Source organism: Scyliorhinus torazame, chromosome 22 (assembly GCF_047496885.1).
Source record: "Scyliorhinus torazame isolate Kashiwa2021f chromosome 22, sScyTor2.1, whole genome shotgun sequence".
NCBI lineage: Eukaryota > Metazoa > Chordata > Chondrichthyes > Carcharhiniformes > Scyliorhinidae > Scyliorhinus > Scyliorhinus torazame.
This window is the reverse complement of record NC_092728.1, coordinates 107,626,844-107,639,156: the sequence shown is the minus strand read 5'-3', so window position 1 is coordinate 107,639,156 and position 12,313 is coordinate 107,626,844. Positions and strand designations below refer to the sequence as shown.

The following is a 12,313-nucleotide window of genomic DNA, read 5'->3' as shown; positions in this document are numbered from 1 at the left end:
AGGGTTTGCCAGATCGAGATGTGGAATGGTGCAGAACACTGACCCTCCCTCTCATCCCGTACCCCACAAATATCCAGACACAACTGAAGCCAATTGTGTGCCCATGCTGTCAGTCAGTTCTCTTGAGCCGAGGGAACCCACGCTGTGATTGGCGGTCGAGGGGCTGATGTGGGTGAGGCGAATTGCCCTGGTTGGGCGATGGAGGGGGGCGCTCAGGTGCCTTTTTAACTGTTATAATTGGTTTTTGAATAGGGGATGGATTGGCTGAGGACAGAGCCTTGAGGGTTGAAGCTGTGTGTTAGGTAATGGCGGTGTTTAATCTTTCACAGGTTCCGGAACACGCTGAACCAAAACGTCAGGAGAGGGAAATGGTCAGAAAAAGAAGTGAGCGATTTCAAAATGCTGGTCGAAAAGCATGGAGTTGGTAAGAGATGATTTGCACATGTACTGGCATACATGCACCACCATACATGCACCATCACATGTCATGCGTGTGCCACCGTACATGGCGTGCATGCGCCGTTGGGTAGGTCACATGCGCCATCAGAAAAGGCTATTTTGCTTTACTGCACATTTTTATCTTGTTCCCCCATTTTGTGACACCCCCTGAGGGGTGCATGTGCTCTGCCAAGCACACCGGATTCTGCCTTTCCATTAACTGTCCTTCATCATATCTTCAACTAACCTGTTAATTTATTCAGCGTGACTTGCCTTTATCAAATTTCTGGATACCCTTAATTTGCCCATAATTCAATGCCGTTTTATGGCCTACAGGTGTTCACCCAGTTCAAACTTGCCCACACTGAAAAACATGAAATAAACAATTTCTAACTTTGAACTGCAAAATGAAGCTGAAATACAAAGTATGTAAAATTTAACAAGTTGTCAGAGTAACTCGCGTTAAACAAGGAGCATGGCTGCTGCCTTCTGTTTCCCCCCCCTCCAGGCTCTGCAGCTAGACTAGTGTTCTCTTTGCCAACACAAATGCTTCATATCGTTTCTCCTCCTCCTCCAACCTGGTGAGCTAGGAGCAGACTGCGTTCTGAACCGATTGGTTTCAGCCGCTGAACATTGTGAGGAGGGAGCAGAAACCGACAATGCCTCCTCTTCCATGTGGACAGGAGGGTTCGCCGCTGCACCTCACACAGTGACAGGAGAAGGTGGATGCTGTGTGTGTGTGCAAGGGGCTGCATTAGGGCCAGCCTCCCCGAACAGGCGCCGGAATGTGGCGACTAGGGACTTTTCACAGTAACTTCATTGAAGCGTACTCGTGACAATAAGCGATTTTCATTTCCTTTTTCAAAAGGTGACGGTGCGGGTTTTCTGAAAGTGGGGAGGGAGGTAGCTATATCTGTGAAGTCGGAACCTGTGTTCTACTGCTCCATGTGGCCAGCATCTTCCACTATTTCCTTGGCTCAGGAACCTTGAGCTGGAGATATTCCCTGACCCTGAGTGCCCTGTTGTTCAAACTATGGAGCAGCAAAGTCTCCCGAGGTTGTCATGAGGAGTCTGTACGTGTGATGTGTGCCTCTGTTCCAGATGGTTTATTATTTCAATACTGTAACATACCATTTTCTTTTGAATGTCTATTTTTTACAGGTAAATGGGCCAAGATATCTGCAGAGTTGACCGGCAGAACAGAAATGCAATGTCTGCACAAATGGAAAGTAATATCAGGCGTTAAGGTCTGTAAACAATGGGCTCTCTTTCCTTTTAATATACTAAAAGTCAGCTTATAGTGAAATCCATTGCATCAGTATGTAAAGTGACCACAGTCCCAGATGACCAGAGGCTGCTTCCCCTTTGAGGGGGAGAGCTGACTGGTGGTGATTTAACCTGAGGGTCACCCACATTCGGGCACGGGGCAAGGTTGAGAAGGCTGGGCCTTCATGAATGACCTCAGCCCGTATAGGAATTGAACCCGCGCTGTTTACATAGATGATTTGGAGTTGGGGACCAAGGGCAATGTGTCCAAGTTTGCAGACGACACTAAGATAAGTGGTAAAGCAAAAAGTGCAGAGGATACTGGAAGTCTGCAGAGGGGTTTGGATAGGCTAAGTGAATGGGCTAGGGTCTGGCAGATGGAATACAATGTTGACAAATGTGAGGTTATCCATTTTGGTAGGAATAACAGCAAAAGGGATTATTATTTAAATAAAATATTAAAACATGCTGCTGTGCAGAGAGACCTGGGTGTGCTAGTGCATGAGTCACAAAAAGTTGGTTTACAGGTGCAACAGGTGATTAAGAAGGCAAATGGAATTTTGTCCTTCATTGCTAGAGGGATGGAGTTTAAGACTAGGGAGGTTATGCTGCAATTGTATAAGGTGTTAGTGAGGCCACACCTGGAGTATTGTGTTCAGTTTTGGTCTCCTTATTTGAGAAAGGACGTACTGGCACTGGAGGGTGTGCAGAGGAGATTCACTAGGTTAATCCCAGAGCTGAAGGGGTTGGATTACGAGGAGAGGTTGAGTAGACTGGGACTGTACGCGTTGGAATTTAGAAGGATGTGGGGGGATCTTATAGAAACATATAAAATTATGAAGGGAATAGATAGGATAGACGCGGGCAGGTTGTTTCCACTGGCGGGTGAAAGCAGAACTAGGGGGCATAGCCTCAAAATAAGGGGAAGTAGATTTAGGACTGAGTTTAGGAGGAACTTCTTCACCCAAAGGATTGTGAATCGATGGAATTCCTTGTCCAGTGAAGCAGTAGAGGCTCCTTCATTAAATGTTTTTAAGATAAAGATAGATAATTTTTTGAAGAATAAAGGGATTAAGGGTGATGGTGTTCGGGCCGGAAAGTGGAGCTGAGTCCACAAAAGATCAGCCATGATCTCATTGAATGGTGGAGCAGGCTCGAGGGGCCAGATGACCTACTCCTGCTCCTAGTTCTCATGTTCCGTTGGCCTCGTTCTGCATCATAAACTAGCTGTCTAACTAACTGCCCCTATCACTATGTACTACTTTTGATGAAATTGCTACAGACCTGATGAAAGTTTGCGTTTTCCTTCTTGATTTTCGTCTGTCTCAGTTTAGTGGAAGTAACTATCCCAAGTGACGGTAGTTTCCAGCTTTGACCTTTGCAGACACAGTTGAGATTTGTATCACACCCAGTGAAGACCAGACAGCTCAGGGGGCTTCTGGTTCAATTATGGCCTGTGATGCATTAGCTGATACCAGCCATGGGGAGGTTAGTTGAACTACATACACTTGGGGTGGAGGAAGAGTCAGGCTTCATGTATTTGAGAGATCTGTCTTTTTTTCTTTTTTAAATAAATTTAATGTACCCAATTATTATTTTTTTCCAATTAAGGGGCAGTTTAGCATGGCCAATCCACCTAGACTGCACATCTTTGGGTTGTGGGGGTGAGACCCACGCAGACGGGGGGAGAATGTGCAAACTCCACACGGACAGTGACCCGAGGCCGGGATCAAACCTAGATCCTGAGCACCACAATAATAATTGCTGATTGTCACAAGTAGGCTTCAATGAAGTTACTGTGAAAAGCCCCTAGTCGCCACATTCCGGCGCCTGTTCGGGGAGGCCGGTACGGGAATTGAACCCGCGCTGCGGGCATTGTTCTGCATTACAAGCCAGCTGTTTAGCCCACTGTGCTAAACCAGCCCATAGACAGCACTGCGTCACTGTGCCGCCCTTGAGTGCTCTGTCTGCCTTTAACCCAGGACCACTAAGTCCCAGCTGAAGTTGGCCAACTCTGTACTGACTGCAAATAAAAGCCGTTCGCCAGCTTAGCGGTTGGAAGCGATGGGCAATGTTTTAAATGTGCTTTTGTCTGTGTGCCGGTGAGCACTGAGATTTGGTGAGAATCCCTCGAGTTGAAACAGATTGAAACCGTGAACAGCTAGGTCAGTCGGAATCACTCCACTGTAGATACAACCGAGGCTTCAAAAGTACTTCACTGGTTGGAAAGCGCTTTTTAAAAAAATATATATATTTTATTCAAAATTTTTGGCCAACCATGACAGTACATTGTGTATCCTTTACACAGTAATGTAACAATATAAATAACAATGGCCAGTTTTAAGCAAGAAATAAATAATATATAAACAACATCGAAATTAAAAAAACAAAACTAAGTGGCAACTGCCTTGTCCCAAATAAATACTCTCCAAAAATGCAATTTAGCAGTCCAATATACAATTACCTATAACAACAACCTATACATATTTTACATATACACTAACATCCCTGAGAGTCCTTCTGGTTCCTCCCCCCCCCCCCCCCGGGTTGCTGCTACTGTCTTCTTCTTTTCCATTCCCTCTATCTTTCTGTGAGGTATTCGACGAACGGTTGCCACCGCCTGGTGAACCCTTGAGCCGATCCCCTTAGGACGAACTTAATCCGTTCCAACTTTATAAACCCTGCCATGTCATTTATCCAGGTCTCCACACCCGAGGGCTTGGCTTCCTTCCACATCAACAGTATCCTGCGCCGGGCTACTAGGGACGCAAAGGCCAAAACATCAGCCTCTTTCGCCTCCTGCACTCCCGGCTCTTCTGCAACCCCGAATATAGCCAACCCCCAGCTTGGTTCGACCTGGACCCCCACCACCTTCGAAAGCACCTTTGTCACCCCCACCCAAAACCCCTGTAGTGCCGGACATGATCAGAACATGTGGGTGTGATTCGCTGGGCTTCTCGAGCATCTCGCACACCTATCCTCTACTCCAAAAAATTTACTGAGCCGTGCTCCAGTCATATGCGCCCTGTGTAACACCTTAAATTGTATCAGGCTTAGCTTGGCACACGAGGACGATGAGTTTACCCTACTTAGGGCATCAGCCCACAGCCCCTCCTCAATCTCCTCCCCCAGCTCCTCTTCCCATTTCCTCTTCCCATTTCCCTTTCAGCTCATCTACCATAATCTCCCCCTCGTCCCTCATTTCCCTATATATGTCTGATACCTTACCGTCCCCCACCCATGTCTTTGAGATCACTCTGTCCTGCACCTCCTGCGTCGGGAGCTGCGGGAATTCCCTCACCTGTTGCCCTCAGTTGCATATACCGGAATGCATTCCCTTGGGGCAACCCGTATTTTTCGGTCAGCGCTCCCAGACTTGCAAACGTCCCATCTACAAACAGATCTCTCAATTGTGTTACTCCTGCTCTTTGCCATGTTCCAAATTCCCCCATCCATTCTCCCCGGAGCAAACCTATGGTTATTTCTTATCGGGGACCACACCGAGGCTCCCGTCTTACCCCTATGCCGTCTCCACTGCCCCCAGATTTTCAGAGTAGCCACCACCACCGGGCTTGTGGTGTATTTCTTCGGTGAGAACGGCAACGGCGCCGTCACCATAGCTTGTAGGCTAGTCCCCCTGCAGGACGCCCTCTCCAATCTCTTCCACGCCGCTCCCTCCTCTTCTCCCATCCACTTACATACCATTGAGATATTGGCGGCCCAGTAGTACTCACTTAGGCTCGGTAGTGCCAGCCCCCCCCTATCCCTACTACGCTGCAAAAATCCCCTCCTCACTCTCGGGGCCTTCCCGGCCCACACAAAACTCATGATATTCTTCTCAATCCTTTTGAAAAAAGCCTTCGTGATCACCACCGGGAGGCACTGAAACACAAAGAGGAATCTCGGGAGGACCACCATTTTAACCGCCTGCACCCTCCCTGCCAGTGACAGGGATACCATGTCCCATCTCTTGAAGTCCTCCTCCATCTGTTCCACCAACCGCGTTAAATTTAACCTATGCAATGTACCCCAATTCTTGGCTATCTGGATCCCCAAGTAGCGAAGGTCCCTTGTTACCTTCCTCAGCGGTAAGTCCTCTATTTCTCTGCTCTGCCCCCCTGGATGCACCACAAACAACTCACTTTTCCCCATATTCAGTTTATATCCTGAAAATTCTCCAAACTCCCCAAGTATCCGCATTATCTCTGGCATCCCCTCCGCCGGGTCCGCCACATACAACAACAAATCGTCCGCATACAGAGATACCCGGTGTTCTTCTCCTCCCCTAAACACTCCCCTCCACTTCCTGGAACCCCTCAGTGCTATTGCCAGGGGCTCAATCGCCAGTGCAAACAATAATGGGGACAGAGGACATCCCTGCCTCGTCCCTCTATGGAGCCGAAAATATGCAGACCCCCGTCCATTCGTGACCACGCTCGCCATCGGGGCCCTATACAGCAGCTGTACCCATCTAATATACTCATCTCCAAAGCCAAATCTCCTCAACACCTCCCACAAATAATCCCACTCCACTCTATCAAATGCTTTCTCGGCATCCATCGCCACCACTATCTCCGCTTCCCCCTTTGGTGGGGGCATCATCATTACCCCTAGCAGCCTCCGTATATTCGTATTCAGCTGTCTCCCCTTCACAAACCCAGTTTGGTCCTCATGGACCACGCCCGGGACACAATCCTCTATCCTCATTGCCATTACCTTGGCCAGAATCTTAGCGTCTACGTTCAGGAGGGAAATAGGCCTATAGGACCCGCATTGCAGCGGGTCTTTTTCTTTCTTTAGGAGAAGCGATATTGTTGCCTCTGACATAGTCGGGGGCAGCTGTCCCCTTTCCCTCGCCTCATTAAAGGTTCTCATCAGTAGCGGGGCGAGCAAGTCCACGTATTTCCTGTAAAATTCAACTGGGAATCCATCCGTCCCGGAGCCTTCCCCGCCTGCATGCTCCTAATTCCTTTCACTACTTCCTCCATTTCGATCTGTGCTCCCAGTCCCACCCTCTCCTGCTCCTCCACCTTAGGAAATCCCAGCTGGTCCAGAAAACACATCATTCTCTCCTTCCCATCCGGGGGCTTAGCTTCATATAATCTTTCATAGAATGCCTTGAACACTCCATTCACTCTCTCCGCTCCCCGCTCCATCTCTCCCTCCTCATCCCTCACTCCCCCTATTTCCCTCGCTGCTCCCCTTTTCCTCAATTGGTGGGCCAGCAACCTGCTCGCTTTCTCCCCATATTCGTATTGTACACCCTGTGCCTTCCTCCACTGTGCCTCTGCAGTACCCGTAGTCAGCAAATCAAATTCTACGTGTAGCCTTTGCCTTTCCCTGTACAGTCCCTCCTCCAGTGCCTCCGCATATTGCCTGTCCACCCTCCGAAGTTCTTGCAGCAACTGCTCCCGTTCCCTACTCTCCTGCTTTCCTTTATGTGCCCTGATTGATATCAGCTCCCCTCTAACCACTGCCTTCATCGCCTCCCAGACCACTCCCACCTGGACCTCCCCATTATCATTGAGTTCCAAGTACTTTTCAATACACCCCCTCACCCTTAGACACGCCCCCTCATCCGACATTAGTCCCATGTCCATTCTCCAGGGTGGACGCCGTTCTTTTTCCTCCCCTATCTCCAAGTCCACCCAATGTGGAGCGTGATCCGAAATAGCTATAGCCGTACACTCCGTCCCCCTCACCTTCGGGATCAGCGCCCTTCCCAAAACAAAAAAGTCTATTCGCGAATAAACTTTGTGGACATAGGAGAAAAACGAAAACTCCTTACTCCTAGGTCTACGAAATCTCCATGTGTCTACTCCTCCCATCTGCTCCATAAAGCCTTTAAGCGCCTTGGCTGCTGCCGGCCTCCTTCCAGTCCTGGACCTCGATCTGTCCAGCCCTGGTTCCAGCACCGTGTTAAAATCTCCACCCATTACCAACTTCCCCACCTCTAGGTCCGGGATACGTCCTAACATGCGCCTCATAAAGTTGGCATCATCCCAGTTCGGGGCATATACGTTTACCAAGACCACCGCCTCCCCCTGTAATTTGCCACTCACCATCACGTATCTGCCCCCACTATCCGCCACTATGGTCTTTGCCTCAAACAATACCTGCTTCCCCACTAATATAGCCACCCCCCTGTTTTTCGCATCCAGCCCCGAATGAAACACCTGCCCCACCCATCCTTTGCGTAGTCTAACCTGGTCTATCAGTTTCAAATGCGTCTCCTGTAACATAACCACATCTGCCTTAAGTTTCTTTAGGTGTGCGAGTACCCATGCCCTCTTTATCGGCCCGTTCAGCCCTCTCACATTCCACGTGATCAGCCGGGTTGGGGGGCTCTTTACCCCCCCCCCCCTTGTCGATTAGCCATCCCCTGTTACCCAGCTCCTCACCCGGTTCCCACGCAGCTGTGTCCCCCCCAGGCGGTGCCCGCCCACCCCACCCCATACCAGCTCCCCCTTCTCCCCAGCAGCAGCAACCCAGTAAATCCCCCCCCCCCAACCCCCCCGCTAGATCCCCCACTAGCGTAGTTACACCCCCCATGTTGCTCCCAGAAGTCAGCATACTCTGGCCGACCTCGGCTTCCCCCGTGACCTCGGCTCGCACCGTGCGACGCCCCCTCCTTCCTGCTTCCCTATTCCCGCCATAATTATCATAGCGCGGGAACAAAGCCCGCGCTTCCCTTTTGGCCCCGCCCCCAATGGCCAACGCCCCCAGCTCCTCCACCTCCCTTCCTCCCTTCCCCACAACCTGTGGAAGAGAGAAAAGTTACCGGGTCGCAGGATCAACAACATAAAAATCCTCTCTCCCCCCTTTTTCCCCCCCTCTTCGCCCCCCATATTCGCCCCACCACTTTGTCTCGAACGTTCTTTTTTAATAACCCACTCATTCCAATTTCTCTTCAACAATAAATGACCACGCCTCATCCGCCATTTCAAAGTAGTGGTGCTTCCCTTGATATGTGACCCACAGTCTTGCCGGCTGCAGCATTCCAAATTTGAAATTCTTTTTATGAAGCACCGCCTTGGCCCGATTAAAGCTCGCCCTCCTTCTCGCCCACCTCCGCACTCCAGTCTTGATATACGCGGATCACCGCGTTCTCCCATCTACTGCTCCGAGTTTTCTTTGCCCATCTTAAGACCATCTCTCTGTCCTTAAAACGGAGGAATCTCACCACTATGGCTCGAGGAATTTCTCCAGCCCTCGGTCTTCGCGCCATAACTCGATAGGTTCCCTCCACCTCCAGCGGACCCGTCGGGGCCTCCGATCCCATCAACGAGTGCAGCATCGTGCTCACATATGCCCCGACGTCCGCCCCTTCTGCACCTTCAGGAAGACCAAGAATCCTTAAATTCTTCCTCCTTGCATTATTCTCCAGCACCTCCAGCCTTTCCACACATCGTTTATGGTGTGCCTCGTGCATCTCCGTCTTCACCACCAGGCCCTGTATATCGTCCTCGTTCTCGGCAGCCTTTGCCTTCACGACCCGAAGCTCCCGCTCCTGGGTCTTTTGCTCATCTTTTAGCCCTTCAATCGCCTGTAATATCGGGGCCAACAGCTCCTTCTTCATCTCCTTTTTAAGCTCTTCCACGCAGCGTTTCAAAAACTCGTGTTGTTCAGGGCCCCATATTAAACTGCCACCTTCCGACGCCATCTTGGTTTTTGCTTGCCTTCCTTGCTGCTGCTCTAAAGGATCCACCGCAATCCGGCCACTTTCCTCTCCTTTTTCCATCCGTATCCAGGGGGGATTCCCTTCTGGTTTACCGCACAGTGCTTTTAGCCGTTAAAATTGCCGTTGGGGCTCTTATTGAGAGCCCAGAAGTCCGTTCCGCCGGGAGCTGCCGAAACGTGCGACTTAGCTGGTCATCGCCGCACCCGGAAGTCTGGAAAGCGCTTTTTAATGTCCTGGGATTGTAAGCGAGGAGAATCAAAGTCCTTTCTTTTCAAATTATGTTGTTTTTTTTTAAAGCAAGTGTTCATTTATTTTTAGGCCAAGCAATGGCACCAGGAAAAACACCGGAGAAAGAAGAGGTGGAAACGCATCAGGAGGAAGAAACGGAAAAGTAGCTCAGAGTCCTCGGAATTCTCCTCCGAGGATGTCAAACTTGTGGAGTCGGAGGAGGAGGAGGAGGGGCAGGAGGAAGAGGAGAGTCCAGTGAAAGCTCGGCAAGTGGAACCGAAGAAAAGGAGGGTGAGGTGCTGGAATCCAGTGCAGTCCATCGTGCTGGATGTGGACCGATGGGTCCCGGTTGTCGAAAGCAAACCGGTGCCCGCCAGGGAATCGGACAGCCGGCAGGGCTGTGACTCAGTGACTGTGAAGATGGAAGGTCAGAACCGCCCCGGGAGACCCAAATCTAGCAAGATCTGGAGAAACCTGTCCTGCGGGGACCGCGCTCTTCCAAAAGCTCGTGAACCTGAGAAGAAACTGATAGAGGTGAGAGTCCTCAACAGAAGAAATGGGACCCGTTCCTAATTTTGTATTATTTTAAATCAAAAATTAGTATTAAGCATTTACACGTGGTTTTTTTTGAGTTAATGAGAATGCTTCCTTGATCATTTATTTAAAATGCTAATGGTTTGGGAGAGGTGAAATTAGTATTCTGGATCAGCCTTAATCTCGCTCTTTCTCTCTCTCCACTTCTTTCACTCAGAAGATTGCTTTATTGTGTTAAAAGCTCACATTGTTTTATGTGTGGGGCATTGAGCATGAAGAATGGGAGGGGGCAATTTAGCGCAGCCAATCCCCCTACCCTGCACATCTTTGGGGTTGTGGGAGTGAGACCCACGCAGACACGGGGTGAATGTGGGAACTCCACACGGACGGTGACCCAGGGTCGGGATTGAACCTGGGGCCTCGGCGCAGTGAGGCAGCAGTGCTAACCACATGGCGGCACGGTGCCGTCCTGATCAATAATAACTTTGAAAACTGAATTGGATCGAAAATAATTTGCAGTCTTATGTGGACCTAGGGGAGTGGAGCTAATTGGATCACCCCTTCAGAGAGTTAGCACTGGCCAGATGGTTTCCTTCTGTAATGTTCTGTGATACTGAGTTCTGAAACCAGGTGAGGGTGTGTTACAGAGAAACCTGGCCCATCCCTGCCCGTCTGGGGAGCGGTGTGGCCGCGGAGCCATTGGGCAAATCACTTGCAGAGTGGCGGGTGTGGAGAAAGGCAGGAGGAGCCGGAACCAGTATTTTATAAAGATATCAATTCCCTTTCTATGTTTGCACAGGTGGAACGGGCCCTGCAAGATGATGGAGTACCGAATCCAACTGTGCCCGATACCACTACCCATTCAGCGGTGAGTGTCCCACGCAAGCCTCCGCGAGCCAGAAAGGAACCCAAGAAGGCGATACGCCAGATACACACGGCCAATCTGGAGAAGAAGCTGCTCGTGGAGATGTGTCGATGGACCGAAACAAAGATAGTCAACCAAAGGGGAGGTGAGACTCCACTCCCGGGTTCATCACCCCTGTGCTGGCTGACCTGCGCTTTCTCCCTGAGGGGGGGGGGGGGGGGTACGCCATTCTGCAATCCAGAATAAAAATGTTGGGAATGGAGAAGAGAGACTTGCATTTATAAAATAGTTTTCACGACCGTGTCAGCCTGAGGCACTTCACAACTAATGAAATATCGCCACTGTCACAACGTGGGATTGCACTGAGTGCTGAATTTGGTGCTTTTTGAGTGCGATAGTGAGAGTTTGGTGACCGAGGGAGTATAAGGCTTCATTTTTATCTAAAGTTTAGTCTTTCTTTTATTTAGTTAATTAACTTAAAAGTTGCTGTTTGGTTTAGAAGAAGGTGAATTTTCAATCAGCTTTAAACAGGCTTCTACTTCTAGGCACTTGCAGCTGGAGCTTGTTAATTAGTTAATTGGATTAGGCCAGTTTTTCAGAGGCTAGATTCACAGTATAAAAGTGATCCCCTACAGTGCAGACTTTGTTTGCACTGAGTGCTGAATTTGGTGCTTTTTGAGTGCGATAGTGAGAGTTTGGTGACCGAGGGAGTGAGGTGAGGAGGGAGTAAGGTGCTCCTTTCATTTTGTTTCCGACATTTCCGCAAAGAGTGCGAAGAGAGCCAGGAGTTTACAGGAAGTGTAGCTGACTGGGAGCAGAGTCGAAGGGCGGAGATCTAGTTAGTCCACACTGCAGCTATATTCTTTAAGGTAAGAGGGGATGGAGGCTAGGCCAGTTACATGCTCCTCCTGTAGGATGTGGGTGGTGAGGGATACCACCGGTGTCCCCACTGACTATACCTGCGGGAAGTGCACCCAACTTCAGCTCCTCAAAGACCGTGTTAGGGAACTGGAGCTGAAGCTGGATGAACTTCGGATCATCCGGGAGGCAGAGGGGGTGATTGAGAAGAGTTACAGGGAGGTAACCACACCCAAGGTACAGGACAAGAATAGCTGGGTTACAGTCAGGGGGAAAAAAACAAACAGGCAGACAGTGCAGGGATCCCTCGTGGCCGTTCCCCTTCAAAACAAGTATACCGTTTTGGATGCTGTTGGGGGGGATGACCTACCGGGGGAAGGCCCTAGCGGTCAGGTCTCTGGCACGGAGTCTGGCTCTGGGGCTCAGAAGGGAAGGGGGGAGAA

The 12,313-nt window shown here is 50.0% G+C and overlaps 1 protein-coding gene across 4 annotated transcripts in view; it reads left to right on the top strand.

Annotated features, from left to right (window-relative positions):
• The window catches only part of snapc4 (small nuclear RNA activating complex, polypeptide 4), a 98,896-nt gene that overhangs the window by 71,698 nt on the left and 14,885 nt on the right, over positions 1 to 12,313 (top strand). For all 4 annotated transcript variants that reach the window (XM_072488878.1, XM_072488880.1, XM_072488877.1 and 1 more), the window contains 4 exons: positions 330 to 424; positions 1,600 to 1,685; positions 9,704 to 10,147; positions 10,947 to 11,157. In XM_072488878.1, the coding sequence (XP_072344979.1) occupies positions 330 to 424; positions 1,600 to 1,685; positions 9,704 to 10,147; positions 10,947 to 11,157 (836 nt within the window). The remainder of the gene's footprint in view (positions 1 to 329; positions 425 to 1,599; positions 1,686 to 9,703; positions 10,148 to 10,946; positions 11,158 to 12,313) is intronic.